A 20,368-nucleotide genomic window follows, 5' to 3' on the forward strand; every position below is an offset into this window, starting at 1 on the left:
TGTGTGTGTGTGTGTGTGTGTGTGTGTGTGTGTGTGTGTGACTGTTTTTATAAGGACTTAGTATTCTCTGTAAATGTGTACTCTTGGGAGCTACTCCAAGTCCAAGTGCTGGCTCCTCACAAAGGTCTCAACTTGTTCATTGCCCATCCCCTAACCACCCTGTATGAGGTTTTGTGCCCCCATCATTCTGTGGCTCTGCCCCTTTATGAGCATCACTGCTTTCTCACCTCTTCCTCCTGAAGGAGGAAGAAGCCTGGGATAGGGCTAGGCCCTCAGGAGGACTGTTGGGTGACAAAATGTTCAGGAAAATGGAACGGTTCCTGGAGGAGGAAGGGCATTGCCAGGAAAGAGGGCAGGGCCCTCAGGTCCCATCTGAGGGAACAGGCAGTGAGCAGGAATGGGATACAGAGCAGAAGGCCTCAGGTCTCAGGCCAAACCAGCAGGGCATTGTGGGTTTACATTTAGAAAGAGATGCCTGTAAAGAGCCTTTGAGGGCCTCTGTAGCTGAGCCTTCAGTAGGCACAGCTATGAGTGGCCATGGGAACCCCTGCATTATCAGTATTATCCAGTTCCTTTCTGCTTCTGCATTTGTCACTGAGGGACACCACCTCCTTCCCAAGACTCTTCCTGTCTGCCCACAGGCCCCTGGAACAGTGTTGACAGCCTGCTCATCAGCTTCTTTCTCAAGGCTTCTTTCTCTTTCTCCTTTGTGGGCTGCCTTTGCTTATTTTTTCTCCCCCTAAATATAACTGATATTTTACCACCTCCTTTTCTATGATTTTTTTCTTAAAGATTATATCTGATATCAAAAACTACCTCTATGGAAGGTTTCCTTAGAAAACTGATGTATGGGGCCCCCAGTGTGGCTCAGTTGGCTAAGCATCCGACTTTGGCTCAGGTCATGATCTTGTGGTCCATGAGTTTGAGCCACATGTTGGGCTCTGTGTTGACAGCTCAGAGCCTGGAACCTGCTCTGGTTTCTGTGTCTCCCTCTCTCTCTGCTCCTCCCTTGCTCATGCTCTCTTTCTCAAAAAATAAACATTTTAAAAAAATTGAAAAAAAAAAAAAAAAAAGAAAGAAAACTGAAGTATGTATTAGCTCAGAGAATGGGCCTGCTTTGTTAGAGAAGTGAAGGGAGGAGGGGTTGGGAAAAGAGGAACAGCATTTGGGGAGGAGGGACGGCAGGTAAAAAGGCCCTAACGCAGGAGGCCAAACACTGATTCTGAAGAACTCAAAGAAGGCCATTGTGTATGCGTTTGTTCCAACTCATGAAGGAAAGGAGACATCATGTTCAATATACTCTGCTGAATAAGAAGGCCAAGGAATTTTTGCACTTAGTCATTCCATAGAAATATTTAAGCACTTACTAAGTACCACTCACTATACTAGGTTCTGGGGGTATAAATATGAGTAGGTTACATCCTGTGTCTCTAGGGAGCTCCAACAAATAATAAAGAAACTAAGGTGAACAATTGCAGTTACATGCAATGAGCACTTTGATATAGGTGTGGCCAAAGGCTATGGGGATAGCAAGAAAATTATTAATTCACTCAAGGGCTGAATTATCTTGAAAATTAATCTATGTTCTATACATCATCACCAAATGATACCAAATAAATGAATTGTTATTGAGTTTAATCATGAAACAAACCAGAAAATCTAAATTCTGACAGATATCAAAAGGCAATAGAATTGTTTAAAGGATGTCAAAGTGGAGCATCTGGGTGGCTCAGTCAGTTAAGCATCTGACTTCAACTCAGGTCATGATCTCACAGCTCATGGGTTCGAGCCCCGCGTCCGGCTCTGTGCTGACAGCTCAGAGCCTGGAGCCCGCTTCAGATTCTGTGTCTCCCTCTCTTCTGCCCCTTCCCTGCTCACACCCTGTCTCTGTCTCCTTCAAAAATAAATAAACATTAAAAAATATATTAAAAAAATAAAAATAAAGGAAGTCAAAGTATACAATCCTACCTCAAAACTTCTCTAGGCTTGGGCAACCATTCAAATAACTAAAGTTGAGCATAATTGAATTTTAGAATGTGTACTTGAGACAAAAAATAAATAAATAAAGGAAACACTGAATTAGACCTGACTGTATACACAGGTCGGGATCAGATAGAAAAGTAGAGAAAGGCAACATAAATTTAACATTGCTCTTTTGTTGAGATCCAACTAAAAGACTCATGCTTAGAAAGATTTAACGGCAAATACTAAGATTTGCCTTTTCATTTCACTGTAGTTTATAATAAGATTATCAATAAATAAAATGCAGAGACTTGGACCTTTGCATTAGTTTTGCCAAGGATCAGCTGTGTGAAAACCGAGTCACAAGGTTTCTCTGAGTTTCAGTCTCCCTATTATGAAATAGAATAATTTCAACAGTAGCATCCAATGATTGTAAAATAGTCTTTCCAGAACAATCAAACACTGCTATATTATTTTCACTGATTTCGATACTGGCTAACTGTAACTGCAAAAACTAAGGAAAATACAAAGCTATTTTACCAATTATATTTGCCAGGCTGGAATGCATCCAATTTTTACAAACAAGACTCTGAATTTACCCAAGATAAATTGGCAAATGTATAATGCCTGATAATGATGAGGCTATATGAAACCCAAGAGTACATATGGGGTCTGGTGAAGACTAGATAGCCTCACTAACTAGGAAACACTCACTTTTCAGTCAGATAAAACCCTTCTCACGATATCGATGGCCCTTCTCTTGGATAAGGGAACCATAAAAAAAATCACCCAAATATAATGTCAGATATCATTGTATGTTACTATGAATGTAAATGAAATGTGTATAAGCTGTTTCTTTGTAGGACAGCCTTCCTCCCGTCTTGGTCATGTTTGCTAAAATGTTTGATAAAGCTGCTTAAAGTGAATAGGGAGTTACAATATGTGAGCCAAGGGGAGTCTGATCATTTAAAACAAAAAAAAAATTGGAATATGGTTTTGTCATTAGATCCAAAAATGACACAGTAATTATATGCAGTGCTACATAATGATTCTAACTGTAATTGCAGTATAATTTTTGGGGCATGCACGTATACTCCACCTCCATCATAATTATTATGTTTAGATCATGTCACCTTGTGTTTCAAGTTCTCCGCTCATTCCTTGAGCTACAGACTCTTCAAATATGTAGATTCATTTAAACATATATAGCGCCCATGATACCTATCCGATCATCACAGGACCTGAACATATACATGAGTTATCAACAGAACACTAATAGCTATGCAAACACCTAATATTGTGGAAAGTCAACCCTGTTCTACTCTGCTACTTCTTGGTCAATTTTACAAAAGTAAGAACGTCAGGGAAGGGATACCTTTTTTGCAACTTTTTGTGAGACAGAATAGTTTATACACTTTCCTATGTCATCTCTTCTCTTATCAGTGAAAAGGTCCATGTCACACAATGCAAAATGCTTTGACAAATGGAAGTGCCTTTTGCAGTTATTAATGGGAAGGAACATTCACACCGCTCGTTCTCAAGGCCAAAAGCCAGAGCCCTTTTAGGCACAAGCGACTATGATGGATAAGCATGGCTGTATGACAGCTTATCTCGTTTGCTATTCAGACCCCACTTCCACTCCATAAAGTGTCATGTTAATTGTGTGATATGAGCAAATGCTACATCCTTTGACAAACTTAAAATTATAAGGCATATAATTTGCAATGGTTAATTTTATGCACTAATGTGGTTAAACTACCCATAATGGGGGTGGGCCTCATCTAATCAGTTGAAGGCCTTAAGACTAAAGACTGAGGTTACCTAAAGAAAAACTTCTACCAGAGTTTCTAGGCTTCAGATTCAAGACTAAAACAGCAACTCTTATCCAGCCTGAAATCTTGCCCTATAGATTTTAGACTTGCCAGCCTCCACAATCACATAAGCCCATTCTTTAAAATCTCTCCATCAATCCATCCATCCATCATTCTCTCTTCCCAACCCCCACCCCTACCTATATATCTCCTATTGATTCTCTGGGGACTACTAATATAAGTTTATTCAGAAAAGTAAATATGCTGCTTACTCTCTTTGAAAAAAAAAACAAATATTTTTTTGTCTTTATTTATGACATTGGTAAATAATGAACCAATTCTTAGTTTTAAGATTACAAGAAACACCCTTTGTTAAAAACTTCATGAAACCAGCTGAGAATCAAGTTGACATATTGAGCTTTTGTACTTTGTATAAAACTACATTTAAGTATATATGATATATTTTCCATACCAACTGAGTTTGTGTACCTTCCATAGGACAAAGAGGATGTAAATACCAAGGAAACTCGGTAATCACGACTCTCAGTTAATGACATCTGACTATTCTTCGTTGAGATATCACATATAAGGAAGTCCAGTCATTTTGCAGGAAACCAGTAGCATAATCATATTCTTATGTGTAACAATTACAAAAACAATGTTTTTAAAGCAGGGTGTGGATTATAATATTTTCCATTATAAGACTAGCTTTAGGTCTGTTAAACCCACTAGAAGCAGTTATTCCTAATAAACATCATTATTTCCACACCAGAGGACACACTTAAAAAAAAATCTTTATAAGCAGCAAGTAAGTTACAATGGCTTTACTTTTAACTCTGAGCTATATTATATTAGAGTTATAAATATTGTATTAAAATGGTATTTTATTATTTATATATAACAGATTGATTCCAGAGAAAATGTTGAAATGATATATGTTAAATTAGTTTTTTTTTTTCAGAAAAGCAAGTCTTTCTTGGAGGCATTCTCTAGACAAAGGTACTTACTAACAGCAGAGTCATAGGAGGTTGAATTGTGTTCCCCTCTCGTGAAGGGATATGGTGACAGGTAAGCGTGCATGCAGTTCTTGGACAGTGGCTGATTGGCTAGGAAGGAGAGCAAATGATGGTAGTTGTTATTGAGATGCTGAGTGAAGACTTCCTAACAAGAGACATACAGGACCTGGGATAGATAAGCTAAATAAACTGTGGGTGGGAGCAACAGATTCAGAGAACTGATGAGTGAGGGGGGGGAAACTCACATCAAGCAGCTCAGGGAACCTGGAAAGTAGATTCATCCAAAACATCTAGTTCATGACATAGTTCAATGCTGGGAATGCCCCTAATATCACCTTAAGATTAAAGGCACTACACTTCATTTATTTTCACAGCCATATTCTCCAGTTCCCAACATGATGCCTAGCACATAGTATTCAAAAAGTAATTGTTTTAAAACTCTAATAAACTTAGATTTACCCATTGTCAGCTCTGATTAATATAAAATGTATCCTATATTCTATTTTTAGGGAAAAGCTGGAAATGATAGGTCATACAAGCTAATAATTTAAATGCATTTTTAGTATTTGGAGAAAACACAAGAAAAAAACTTTTATGTTGTTGGAAAACTTGAAACTTTCACTGTGTACCCTTTAAGGAGGAGTGAAATATTCTTTCTTTCTCTAAGTCCTTGGCAAAATCTTCCTCTTGCACAGTCTGACTTACTCTGCCAGAGTCTGAATGCTTTTCATTGGCAGATTCCATGCTCATTTTCCTCTCCAAAAGGACTACAAGATAGCCTACCAACTATTTCTTGCAAAATTCCATTTCATCATTACTTTGTTCCTTTCACATATGCCAACTTGCTGTCAGCTTGCTTACGTCTTCCAAGATCTCATCTCTTTATTATATATTATTTTATCATATAATCTTGACTAGTGTGTAAATGCCATATTTTGATATATCACAGGAGTATTGGATAAGGAGACTAATAATTTCAACCTACAATAACCTTGAGGGTAATAAATAGTTCTTTTATTGTTGAATGCAATAAGATAAAAGCTAGTTATTTTCAATGAATTTACTTTCAGAGATTAATATAATATAGGAAATACAGTGAAAAGAATGTACTGTATTTTTAAGAAGCTATTCTACATCAAAAAGGAACTCTCAAGTTTCTATGAGAGAACACAGACATCAGAAGCCAGGCATTTCTTGATAATTCCCACTACCTTGGTTAAAGCCCAAACAGAGTGTGCTTTCATCCACCGCTGCTGGTAAGTAAGTTTCATTATAAAAAAAAAAAAAAAAAAAAAAAAAAAAAGATATTTTTTAACTTTAAAGCCACCAATATAAAATATCTGATCTCTATATCTTAATTTTTAAATTTGACATTTAAAGGGTTGATAGCCAAAAATAAAACTAATTTATTTGCAACACAGCAATAACAGACACAGCAATAATAGACAAGAAAAATACTATAGGTAATACCTAGTTTTTTTTGTTGCTGTTGTTGTTGTTAGGGTGAGTGTATTTTAAATATGAGCAAGGAAACAGAAGATAATTCAGTTTTGCCATAAATATTCAGACCCCTATTTTAGGTTAGAAAATAAAATAATTATTCATATAGCCATTTCTACTTACTGAAAAAGAATCACTTCATGAATCTTTTGAAGACATTCTATCAGGATTCTACAGGTAAGAATCCAATCCTATCTTGTAAGTGATCTATGCTAAATAAGAAGCTGCTCATTCTTATTTTAATGACGAGGGGAAATAAAGCTAAATTGCACTTACTGTACCAGAACTTCCAGATACTGGAATCATTCTCTTCCGCAATCCCATTAAACCAGCATCTCCAGAAGAATCCTTCATGGTGGAAAGTGACATTCTCTATCTGTACAGAACACAAAGAAAGTAATTTGCCATCAACACAAAGCACATAACCTAAATTATCACATCCGGGAAAATATTAAAACAATGGATTTTATCCCAAATAATGATGGTCAGTAGCTTGCTACCTATCTCTTCTGTGAAGAAATAGGCACTCCACCACTGTTCTCTGATTTCAAGAGGATACATAAGGCTACCCTCATCCCTACCAAGTACATCAGTATTTGGAAGAAGAAACGCACATTCTGTTCACCTGAACACTTCCCCACTTCAGTTGCAAGAAGCCAGTAATCTGATCCAAAAGCCACCAAAAAGAGTAAAACCCCCAAAGCACCAAAGAGAGCCCCAAAGAAGATGGCAATATTTAGTCTCATCTTCAAGCCACTGGTTTCCCTTTAAATAAACTTAGAAATTAAAAAAAAATGGCAGACACGTAGCTTCTCAATTAAAAAAAAAAAATAAGAAAAATAAGAAAGATTTTTCGAGTAGGCAGGATCTTCTTTAGAAGCCTCTCCTAGCTCATGTTTTGGTGACTTCTCACTCGCACCCAGTGGGTGGATTTGTATTCCCTTTGCTCTCCCCTGGAGGGACTCCAGCCCAGCAGCTGAGAATGGCCAGCTATTTTAGGATACTGATTGAGGAGCTGTCTCTCTCCCGTGGGGATCAAAAAATAGCTGACCTTCCCCTGACTGTAGAGAGGAATATCAGGGGCTGGCTAGAATGACCATTTTTGCTGTTGGGTAATCCATAGAAGTGGGAAGAAGATGAAGTGGTATGAAGTCATTGGCAGTATTGGCCCAAAGTCTTAAGTGTCTGAACAAGCTCCTCGGTCTAGAATGACCATTACAACACCAAAGCCGAAGACACTTAAGACTCTCTTTGAAGACAGATAAAGAACAGCTATAAGGAACCACAAAGAGTTTTCTTGAATATAATTAAAGTTGTAATTAATTTCTTAATTCCTTTTGGATACTTTAGGGATACAAAATAATCTGCGGGTCAAGTGGTCTAACGTATCATGGAGTACAGCTCAAGTGTATAACCTAGACATTCAGATGTATACTTAAAAGATCAAGAAAAAAGTAACATAGGCTATTTAAAGTACAAAAAAGTACCTTCATGCTACCCACACTATTGACATAAAAACAGCACTTTCTACAGCAGCTCCAATATCTTGTACAAGTTACTCCAAATAACCATCCCCAAAGTGAACCGAAGAAAAACAGAGTCCCAAAGTATATTGTTGTCTGGATGAAGATGAAAGAATCTGGTCTACTCTTTATTTTTGTTTCCTTCGTTTTAAATGTTCAACTTCATCAAAACATCCTGGATTCTGATACAAACCACCTCATGAATCTATACTTTTCTCCATGCCTTATCTCTATTGTTGTTTTCTTTTCATGTCTGAGTATACAGGAGAGTATTTTTAAGTACTTGTGTAGCATTTTAAAATTGGTACTGTCTCTATGGCTACTGTTTTTGGTTTTTCCTTTTAAATATATATTCTCAACAATAATGTGAGTTAGTGCATCTTCTGAAGAGGCATCAGCTCTACCAGCCTCCTTCACCACTTCTGCTTGGTATGGGACAGATCCTTAAATACAGAGTCACGGAGGGCAAAAGATGACTCTTCAGTAGGGAGGTAGGGCCTTCGTCAGTTCTGGCTGTATGTAGTCAGAGGTACCCGAAGGTCATGAATGGAATTCTAGGTCACAGAATCAGTGGCTGCGAGGGCTAAATGGAATTCAACAGAACACCTCAGCTGATTCCTTATCTAATGCTCAAATCTCTTTTGTAAGAACCCCCACAGCATGGAGCCAGGCCGTCTCTAGCCTGCTGTCTTGAAAGACGTCAGGAATGTCCACACAGCCCAACCTTAAGTTCTGCCAAAAGCTGCTTTCCTAAAGTTTCCAGTATTAATCCTATTTGGTCCCCTGAGATTGCATAGCACAGGTGTGCAATCTTCTGTCATGTGACAGAATTTCCTGGTATTTTTCTGATGAAGAAGCAATCATCTCAGGCCTCCTCAAACCAGAACTGCTACTGGACCCCTAAATTGAGGTCTTTTTCTTCTAAGCCAAACATCCTATTCTTTTAAACATCCCTTAGGTTGGCACAACTCCAAATTTCCCTGTTATTCTGGTTCTTGGCTACAATCTTCAAGGATTTGATTGAAGTGAGGCATAGTATAATCTTCTGCATAGAGCCTAGCACCTGAATACCACCACCTTTCTGATTCGGAGGCTGTGATAAGCAGAATAATAGTCTCCCAAAGATGTCCACACCCTAATCCTAACTGTAATCACATAATCTGTGAATAGGTTATGTGGCAATATCCTGGATTACACAGGTAGGCCTAATCTAATCACATGAACCCTTTAAAGTAGAGAATCTCTTCTAACAGAGTAGGCAGAGAAAGGAATGTGGCAAGAAAAAGAGTCAAAGAGTTGCTGGGGTCACAAAGAGTTGTGAAGGGGTCACAAGCCAAGTAATGTGGCTGGCTTCTAGTGCCTGGAAGAGGAAAGAACAGATTCCCCCTGGGCCCCTCCCCCACTAAGGAAGAAACATAGCTTTACCAACACCTTGATTTGGGAGGTTTCTGACCTCTGGAACTGTAGGGATAGTAAATTTGTATTCTTTTAAGCCACCAATTTTTTACTCATTTGTTGCAGCAACAATAAGAGACTAATACAGATGCTATTCGGTAATTAATGCAATATCAGATCAAATTAAGGGTTTTGGGGGGGTGGGGGGAGAAAATACGTCTTGAAGAAGTGCTTATTGAGAACTTGTGAGACATTTTTGCCAGACATTAAGGTTACAGTACATAGGCCCTGACCTTGAGGAATTCATGCCCTAGTGGGAAAAAATAAATGATTCATTAGAATGAAGTACATAGAGGTTTAAAAATGAGCTTTGGGCCAACCTGGACACATTCTCCTCCTTCCCAGCCCACCCCTCTCCCAGCGTCAGTGTGGTTGTGTAGTTGTGGTTGTGTAGTTGTGGTCGTAGACACCAACACTGCTCTTTGGAGAGGAGGAGGAATTTCTTCATGAAGATTTTATTTATTTATATCCCAAAGGTTTATGGTAAACATCTATGCATCAATACTAAATCTTTAACACACACACATTAACAAACATACACACATACAAACAACTAGATTTTTTTAAGTAAGCAGGAAGGAGTGTGGAACTTTGTCATTGTTATAATTCATCTCAATTTTGGTATTTGTCACACACAAAAATCATCTTTCTGGGTTAGGTCCATCAACTAATGACATTTTCTCACCATTTCTGGTTTATCCAAAAATGCATAAGCATCATTATAAAAATGTGTGTTTATTAAATCAATTATGAGTAGGCAATCTAATTATTTCCACCATTCATTTGTGTGCATCTATTTGATATCACAGAGTACTTCTCATGTCATGAAACTAAACTGCTTTAGCCCCATTATCCCCAGTGCTTATCACAGTGCTTGACATGCAACAGGCACTAAAATAAAATAAAAATCAATTTGTATTAGGACACTTGGCTGAGATACAAGTCCATGACCTTCTGAGCCATCCAACTGATAATCCGTCCCAGAAGAAAGCGCCCTGATCTGGCATGGCCTGTTCTTTGTGAAACCTGGAGGGATGGATTTTAGTGGGGTGTGTGTTTCCTCTTTTTGAGAATCTCCATTAGACTCTTACTGATAAATGCAATGAAACTTACTCTCCAGGGGTCAAAACGTGTTTCCTTTCTTTAGAAAACTGGACCATTTGCTTGTCATTTGCCACTCCCCTAATTGTGTATGATTCTTAAAATATTTCCAAATACTTTTTTTTAAGTTTATTTATTTTGAGAGAGAGCATGAGCTGCGGAGGGGCAGAGAATCCCAAGAAGGCTCTGTGCTGTCAGTGCAGAGCCCAACATGGGGCTTGAACTCACAAACCACAAGATCGTGACCTGAGCCCAAATCAAGAGCCGGATGCTTAACCGACTGAGCCACCCAGGCACCCCGTGCAGCTTCCTCAGGTTCTTTCAGCAGCCTGAACAATTGTCCATGCACCAGGAAGATGCCTAAAAAGCTGCTGGGTTCTTATCATCTCCACGGATTTGGGCAGAGGGTCTCTTTTTCCCTTCACACTCTTTTCTGGTGAAAGGCAAAGAGATGAGGAGAAACAGACATACTCAGGCACCAACCCCAACTTGTAATACCCTGTAATAAACCACTCCATTGCCTATCCTTTGGTGGATATTGAATCTATTTTTATGTTGATATGATTATCACACTGAATCTGCAAGGCCACAAACCTAAGCATGGTATCTCAGGTTTGATCCTGTGGGAAAGCTGGATTTTCAAAAATGTGAACTGAGGTCAATAATAACAGCTGATATCCATGAGCATCTACCAGGTAGCAGATAGAAACCTAAGCACATTAAATACCTTGAATACAGGACAACCTTCAGTAGACAGACTATGAAACAACCACTTTCTCTATGGGCGTCCACTCTCTTGAGCAGGAATCTTAGCATCTAAAAGTCTTTTTGGTGGTAGGAGTCAAAGATGGTCTAGGTCACATGAAAGATGGCCAGAGGTAAGCCAAGAGAGATCTGCTTGGAGTCTCACTGCCAAAGGCAATTCTCAATAATTAATGGGTTATGTTTCTACGTTTAGACCCTAGAGGTTACACCTTTGTTATGATGCTCAATTGTTCTCTGTGCCCCCAAGGCTAAATGAGGAGTCTAGGTGGCTGAGTGCAGACTTAGGACCGGTCCTCCAGAATACAACAAACCTGGACACAAGAGCAAGAGGTACAGGTACCAGCTCTCCCCCACTGGCAGTTTTCAGAATGAGGATTTCATTGAATTAAGAAGAGTGGGAATTGTCTTTCATAGAAGATGATCTGTGCTTGGGCAAATCACTCAAATCTCTGAGCTTTGGCTTCCCATATGGAAAAACAGGAACAACGCTTCAGAGGATAATTGGGGATATTAGGAAAGAGGACGTGTCAAATGAGTCGGTGGAATACCCACATTAGGTTTCTCTTCTATCCTGCCTTTAGCTGAAGACCATTTTTTGATGAAATTTTTTTTAAAAAATCATAATACAAGATAAAATTCCCTCTGCTAGCATTCCAGATAGTACTTGGGTTTATTTCAACAGACTAACCTCTCAGCAAGTGCCCCTAGCCCTCCCCACACCCATATACACATTCTCTCCCCTAGGCCACCTGCAGCATTTTCCCAAATCCTTGCCTATCCTGTTCCCTTCTGATTAGAACTCTCTTCTCTTCCACCTGTCTGATGAACTCTTCCTTAATCCACTCAACAAATACATAGCAAGTCCCTACTCTGTATTACATGTTCTTGTGGGTGTTGAGTACTAGCAGTACTCTCCAAGAAGACTGTATTGTACAACCTATAACACTTTCCTGTATTTAATTACACTCTTGTCTTCTATAGACACTTTTTGAATCCCTGCGTCTTGGGAAAACTTGGGTCAAGACATGTTTGCTCAATGAACAAATTAATAATGAATAAACAAATAAATGAAAGCCCCCCCCATAAAATATGCCCCATTATTCTTCAAAATGTTATCAAGAATGTTAGCCCCTGTATCTACAGTGCCTTCTTATGAAGACCAGGAGGAAATTTCTGAATACTGAAAGAAGTTGTGTTTCCATAGACCACTGCTGTTATTTTTAATCTTAGAGACACTATAAATTGTATCCTTTTGATAAATATTTATCAAATGCCTGTTTTAAGGCAGATTGCTGTGTCCCAGAATGATGGTAGTGAATAAAATGTGCTCTCTAACCTCAATGAGCTTATATTCTTATGACACCAAGAGTACTTCTGTCTCCACCCGGGTACCTGGAAAGCTCAGAGACAAATGTACAAAGGTGATGTCCCAGCTTCCCACACTCTTCCCAAGGTGCCTTCCTTAGTTTCCTTCCTGTGTGCCCCCGACTTTCTCTCCCACACACACTTGTTTAACATGTAATTTTATATATGTTTATGTAAGCTGCTTCAAGTACTTTTGAGAACAACATAAAGAATAAACAAGGAAACAAACATAGACACTTTGTGAAATCAGATATTAGAAAACATGATGTAACTGCCCCAGCCAAGAAAGCTGGTCTGGTTTTATTGTTCCATTCTAAAAGCTCCCTGAACTCTTTGGTCATCCCTGCCTTTTTCCTCTCATCCTGATCATTCTACTGTCACAATTTCATTTGGAGAGCCTCCTGACTTCGTGGAAATAACTTTCCTTTTAGAGTCTTTTGTCACTTAAAGAAATTGACAAAAACCTTTTTAATTTTTTTAATTAAAAAAAAGTTTAAAAATCAACCTTCTAAAATCTAGAGTATAGGAAGATCATTAGCACTCCAAGTTAGGGTGGTAAGTTTCCTTCTTGTTTTTTACAAGTTAAATAAAACTTGACAACCAAAGACTGGACAACTAAACAATGGAAGGCTTTGATCCACTATTTTGATCCAATGTCTTTTTTTTTTTTTTTAAGTCAACTGTGTTTTTTTTTTTTTAATTGGTAAATACACTGAAACTTAGCAGAAATCTCAAGTCATGATAATGAGCAAACATTCTTTTTTCTACAGTCATAATTTCTAATCCTGATACTGTAATACTCTTAATTATCTCAAAATATCTAATTAAACTAAGCATTTTGAAAACAAAATTAATTCTGGTTCACTTTAGCTTAAAAATATTCAAGAATGACAATACCCAGGACCTAAAAATGGTAAACAAATTTGTAAAGAAATATGGGCCTACTTCAGAGATATTGTGAGTTTGGTTCTAGACCATGGCAATGAAATGAACAAATAACACATTAAAGCAAGCCAAATGAACTTTTTGGTTTCCCAGTTCGTGGTCTTGTAAATGCGCAAGAGCATCATGTCTAAAAATACAATGTACATACCTTAATTAAAAGATACTTCATTGCAGGGTGCTTAGGTGGCTCAGTTGGTTGAGCATTTGACTTCAGCTCAGGTCATGAACTCACAGTTGGCGAGTTCCAGCCCCGCTTCAGATCCTTTGCCCCTCTCTTGCTCTTTCCCCCTCCCCTGCTCACACTCTCTCAAAAATAAATAAAACATTAAAAAAATATGCTAAGATATGCTGATCATTATCTGAGATTTCACATCGTGGTTATCTTTTAAGTGTGTTGGAGGGTCTTGTCCCCATGTTGATGGCTGCTGACTGATCAGGGTGGTTTGCTGAAGGCAATTTCTTAAAATAAGACAACAATAAAGTTTGCCACTGGGATTGATTCTTCCTCTCACAAGTGATTTCTCTGTAGCAGGCGATGCTATTTGATAGTATTTCATCCAGAGTAGAACTTCTTTCAAAACTGGAGTCCAGCTTCTCAAACTGCGGCTGTTGTTTTATCAACTAATTTTATGTGATATTCTAAGTCCTTTGTTGTCATTTCAACCATCTTCACAGTATCTTCACCAGGAGTAGATTCATCTGGAAAAAACAACAAAACAAAACAAAACAAAACAAAACACTTTCTTAGTTCATCCATAAGAAGCAACTCCTCATCCATCAAAGTTTTATCATGATATCATGATATTGCAAAGTTTTATCACTGATATACAATTCAAGTATAATAATAATGAAAAAGTTTGAAAGATTGTGAGAATTACCAAAATCTAACACAGAGACATGCAGTGAGCAAATATTATTGGAAAAATGGCACCAACAGACTTATTCGATGTAGGGTTGCCACAAAGCACCAATTTGTAAAAAACCACCATGTCGGTAAAGCACAATAAAGTATACTCCAATAAAACAAAGTATGCCTGTATATAAATCAAACTCTCACAAACTTCTATAGACTGAGAATCCATTTTCCAAAAAAAAACTGGAACGGTTTTCTAGAGAGTTGGGGTTGAATTCTTTTTTGTCATGGAATAATATAGATCCACAATATTTATCTGCCATTCAAAAACCTCTGAAAACCAAAAGCTGTTGGTAAAACAGACCTAATGGGCATAAGGGTATATATAAATTATAGTGTGAATTTCTCATGTATTTTATTGCAGAAGTATGAATGTGTTTGATTACAGGGCTCCCCAGCTTACAATGGGGGTATTAGGTAATATATAACATATTACTTTTCCAAAATCCCCAAAATTCTGACTTCTAAACACATCTGGCCCTAAGGGTTACAGTAAGGGACTGTGGGACCACAGCCCTAAACATAAGACAACAGACCTGAAACATCAATTGCTTCCCTATGATCATTATTGAAACAGATTGTTACTGCCAGTGAAACATTGCCATCTGTCTCTGTGACTCTACTGACTTCTTTAAGTTCTGTTTTTATAATGGTTCTTGGTTCTTGTGTGTGTTCCTCCTGACTACTCTCCCATCCACCAAGATGACAACAGGACCACATCCTGTAGTTTTAAGAGATTATTCACAGGCCTTATCATCTTACACATAGTATGTAACAACAAATAAACTCACTGGACATTATTAGTGGTTCTGTTTTTGTTTACTGCTACACCCCTACCAGCTTGAGGTAGGTGCTCGGGAAAAACTTAACTAACCGAATAAGTAAGCCAGCAATCTTATGGAGGTGAACTGAACTGGGTTGAACACTGCCATCTGCTGGCCACAGGTAAAATTTGCATTCTCTGGTCCACTATGGTCAGTTGTGGGAATTTTTATATAATACAAATATTCTAAAATACAAATACAAGATTTGCTATTTTCACAATAGTATTTGATGCTGATCAGCCTTTACTAAGATGGCTCCACCAAAGTACCAAGGCCCTGATGAACAGCCTACACTGAACACAACTGTAGCAAGATCCACTGCCTCACTCACCTCAATAATTTAGGCAGTTAGTATTCCATTAAATTGAGAGCTACTTATACAAGTAACTCACACAAAGGGGATTATATTACAATGACATCTTTTACTTTGAAAGGGAGTTCACTATCTAGCTTCATAGAGCTCCATAAGGAACTCTATTAGTGAACTTAAGTGCATCAGCTCCTGAAAGAGGTAAAAAACTGAGAACTTATTTGTTAAAAACCTGCCTTCAACTGCAATCAAAACATAATAAACAATTTCAAAAACAAAACAGTGGACTAAAGGGGAAATATTTTTGATTTGTAAAACTAGAAATCAAACAGATATAACTTATCAGAATGTATCTATTATACAAATATACATCTTAAAGAATTGCTACTTTGAATTTACTCATCCCTTTGTTTCCTTGCAATTCTCTCTTGAGGGTACATGCTACACTCCACATGCCAGAAACCTGTGAATAAAAAGTTTCCTTCTCCTGTCCCTCAGTTGTGAAAGTGCTTTCCATGAATCTTGTGTGTCATGATTTGAATCTTCATATAGAGAAAGACATGTTTGTCTTGGCTCTGGGGTGTGTTGCCTTGTCCTTCCACACCTTGGCCACTGGTCTTCTTTCTCAGTAAAAATGAAGATGGTCTTTTCATTCCCACTTCAGATGATTTTCCCAAAGCAAGAGGCTCAAATGGGCTCAGCGTCTGCAAGCCAGTTCTGTGCCCCAAAGGAAAGACAATCCAATCCAGGAGTAAGAGAGTGCAGGGTGGAGAGACACATCCATGTGACCTTTGTGCTACCAAGTCTCAAAGAGGAGAAATAGTTGGTGTTGCATTGGTGTGAAAATACAGTCAGAAGCTGTCCAGGGAGAGGCCGCTGTCTGCAGCACTGTTAAAGGTGCTGGTGGTTTCTGTATGAAGGGCTACACAGACTTCTCTTCATGTTTTGCTCAGCCAAGTCCTTTAAGTTCTGTAGATTTAATTCCATAGGAAGTATGGGGTAAGCACTTGAAAATCAGGACATATCAGGATACTCAACACAACAGCTAAATAACAAAAATGACCACAGTGACAAATTAATAGCACCCAGCACTTACGTAGCGCTGGCTCTGTTCTAAGCACTGTTCTAAGTGCTTATTAACGCATTTAAACTTCACAATAACCCACTGTAATAAGTGCTATGATTTCCCCTATTTTATCAATAAGGAAACTGAGGCATCTCTCCATGGCAGGGTTTCTTATTATGCTAGTTTGTGTGCCCCCCAAAATTCATATGTTGAATCCTTAACCCCATTGTGACTTTCTTTGGATATAGTACTTGTTAGGAGGTAATTAGGATAAAATGAGGTCATAAGGGTGGGACCCTAAAGTGTTACCCCAGAACATAAAACTAAAGTCAGGAGTTAGATGCTCTTTGCAGATTGCAGTTCAATAGCAGCTGTCAAAGAATTATAGCAATGTAAAAAAAAAAAAAAAAAAAAGGAGTAAGTTCCATTTTCATCTTGGAAGTGTAGAAACTGGAAGGAACATTCTGCCACCCTTTCTACAAACAAAAGGTTAGACAAACTTTAAATGAATAACTTTTCTTGAACCCATGAGAGAATTGAGATCTCAGGTAAACAACTAACCAATCTGTATCTCTTGGGAAAGACATGTGCCTCCAGGAAGAAAAAGGACCCATGCATATATAGTGGATCATGCTGAGTGGCATGTAAGTTAGCTACAAATTCCTTATGAATTGCTACAGGCCAAGTGTGGCTAGCATAAAGATCTACCCATACACAGGGGGATTCATATCAATTTGTTTGCATCAACAAACTCTTCCAGGTATTTCCAAAGACTGGGGAGAATCTCCATCCTCTCCTACCTCAGTATTGCCTGAGGCATCAGAAAAGTAGCCACTGCCAAACTCTACTGACAACTCTCCCGTGGAACAAAAGCCTAAATCCGAATGGAGAAGAGAAACAAAATTGTCACCTTAGGGCATTAGAGAAAACCCTTTGTAGCTGAGAAAAACAAAAGGGTTTCTTTTGTGTGTGTTTTGTGTGTGTGTGTGTGTGTGTGTGTGTGTGTGTGTGTGTTTTAAGCAAGAAAAAAAAGGAGGTAAAAAGAAAGGAAGGAAAGAAGGAAGCAAAGAAGAAACTTTACCCCAAGAGAGAAGCAGGAGTAAGTAGAGTGTGCAGGATTGATAGAACAGTGAGGATATTCTACATGATAGTATAATGCTGGATACATGCCTTTATGCATTTGTCCAAACCCGCAGACTGTACAACACAAAATGTAAACCATGGGCTTCGTGTGACCATGATGGGTCAATGCAAGTTCATTGATTATAACAAATATAAACTGTGGCACAGGATACTGATAATAGGGCAGGCTCTGCGTGTGTGGAGGCAGGGGATATGTAGGAACTCTTTATGTTCCATTTATTTTTTCTATTAACCTAAAACTGATCTGAAAAATAAAGTCTATTAAAGAAATCTCTCTCCCTAAGTGAGGAACTAGAATATGTGGTGTCAGGCCTAGCATACAGCAGAATGAAAATGTGAACACTTGTGAAGGCCACACCCCAAGCCTCAGGTTCACAGAGCCTGGCTAAGACATAGTCAGAACATCAGAGAATGCTCCCCTCCCCTGCCAGCTACCCACAAGCTAACATGCGTCCAAGTAGAAATAACAGTGGAATATACCTAGGAATTCCAAGAGAAATATGCTCTCTGAGGGACCGTGCAAAGCTGGCCAAGAGGACAGCAGATATAATAGGAAAACCCTCTAGCAAACTATGTGGAATTTCAGGTAGCTCTAGAGTAGTGTTTCCTAACTTGGGCACTACTGACATTATGTGCTGGATCATTTTTTGTTGTGGGTGCCGTCCTGTGAGGTGCAAGATGTTCAGCATTATCTCTGGTCTCTACTCGCCAGATGCTAGTAGCAATACTCCCAGGCAGTCCCAAATGTCCCCCAGAAAGCAAAATCATCCTCAAGTGAGAACCCCTGCACTCAAGACCATGAAGTCTATGGTACAGAGAGGGTAACCAGCAAAGTAATTACTGAGGGTAACTGGGCAACAACAAACTTCCAGCTCAGTCAAGCTCCTGACTAGATTAACACACACCTTCACACTGAAGGATCAGCGGAAGGAAAGTTGTGCTCACCTCCAAGTATATAAGCAAAATACACATATATATTTATATTTATCTCACTAACTAGTGTCCTATACAACATGCCAAGCATTTAACAAAAATATTACAGAACATGTGAAAAGCAAGAAGAAAATGGAGCCTAAGTTCCACTTCCAAAGTGGCAGCTTGAGGAACTCGATGCACCCATTCCCCAATAACACAAGCATAACTGGTAAAAGCTATTTAAAACACTCAACCATTTACAGTCTGAGCAAATTGTCCTAAAGGACAATTACATAAACCAATGTAGAAACATTTAGTCAAAAATCTACTAAAAATTTGATACAAACAGCAAGAGTTCTTGACATTTGAGACATGGCCCACCCTCTTCCTCCCCTTCTCACAAAATACACAAAAATTTAATTCACTATGGATCAAAGGCCTAAACTGAAGAGCTGAACTATAAAGTTCTTAGAAAAAAAGTGAGCATAAATATTCATAACCATGGATTAGGCAATGTCATTTTAGATATTACAACAAAAGCACAAGCAATTAAGAGACAAAAAATAAACTGGACATCCTCAAAGTTAAAAACTATTGTTCATCAAAGAACACTATCAAGAAAGTGAAAAGACAACCTGCAGAATAGGATAGATATTAATAATACACATATCCATATGGAGATTTAATAATAATAATAATAATCCATATAAGAGATTTACATCTAGAATATATAAGGAAATTTTACAATTCAATGATAAAAAGACAACCCAATTTAAAAATGGACAAAGTACCTGAACAGACATTTCTCTAAACAAGATACGCAAATAGCAAAAAGGCACATAAAAAGATGCTCAACAGTGTTGACCATCAGGAAAATGTAAATCCACACAACTACCATTAACTAATAAATGTTTGAGGACATGGAGAAATTAGAACTTCCATCCACTGCAGGTGGTAATATAAAACAATATAGCCACTTTTGAAAACAGTTTTCAACGTTTTTTATTTATTTTTGGGACAGAGAAAGACAGAGCATGAACAGGGGAGGGGCAGAGAGAGAGGGAGACACAGAATCGGAAACAGGCTCCAGGCTCTGAGCCACCAGCCCAGAGCCTGACGCGGGGCTCGAACTCACGGACCGCGAGATCGTGACCTGGCTGAAGTCGGATGCTTAACCGACTGCGCCACCCAGGCGCCCCTGAAAACAGTTTTGACAGTTCTTCCGATGTTTAAACATAGAGTTACCACAAGCAATTCTACTTCAAGAAAAATAGAAACATGTATATACACAAAAATTTGTACACAAATGTTCATAGCAGTATTAAACCTGTATTATCCCCGAATTAGAACAAACCCAAATGTCTATTAATCAATGAATGAATAAATAAAATGTGGTCTATCCACACAATGAATGTTATTGGCATCTATGCTACCATAAGGACAAACCTTGAAATCAATATTAATAGAAGCTAGTCACAATGGAACACATATTGCATAATTCTATTTATTATGAAATGTCCAGAATAGGCAAATACATAGAGGCAAAAAGTAGATTAGTAGCCTCCTGGGGCCTAGGAGGGTTGGGGTTTGCAGGGTGATGTCTAAGATGTACAGGTTGTCTTTTCAGAGTGACTACAATATTCTAAAAGTAAGTTTTGTGTTTTTAAGTTTATGTATTTATTTTGATAGAAGGAAGAGCAGGGGAGGAGCAGAAAGAGAGGAGAGAAAGAATCCCAAGCAGGCTCCTTTCTGTC

General features: G+C 38.4%; 1 protein-coding gene across 1 annotated transcript in view; it reads right to left on the minus strand.

The window, feature by feature from the left end:
* TMEM182 (transmembrane protein 182) overlaps nt 1-7,279 on the minus strand; it is a 57,881-nt gene extending 50,602 nt beyond the window's left edge. Inside the window, exons 1-3 of the mRNA XM_049651254.1 lie at nt 6,904-7,279; nt 6,566-6,665; nt 4,781-4,879 (exon numbers count right to left, since the gene is read on the minus strand). Of these exons, the coding sequence (XP_049507211.1) occupies nt 4,781-4,879; nt 6,566-6,665; nt 6,904-7,035 (331 nt within the window). The 5' untranslated portion in view covers nt 7,036-7,279. The remainder of the gene's footprint in view (nt 1-4,780; nt 4,880-6,565; nt 6,666-6,903) is intronic.
* Between the last annotated feature and the right edge of the window lie 13,089 nt (nt 7,280-20,368).

Source organism: Panthera uncia, assembly GCF_023721935.1.
Source record: "Panthera uncia isolate 11264 chromosome A3 unlocalized genomic scaffold, Puncia_PCG_1.0 HiC_scaffold_11, whole genome shotgun sequence".
Taxonomy (NCBI): Eukaryota; Metazoa; Chordata; class Mammalia; order Carnivora; family Felidae; genus Panthera; species Panthera uncia.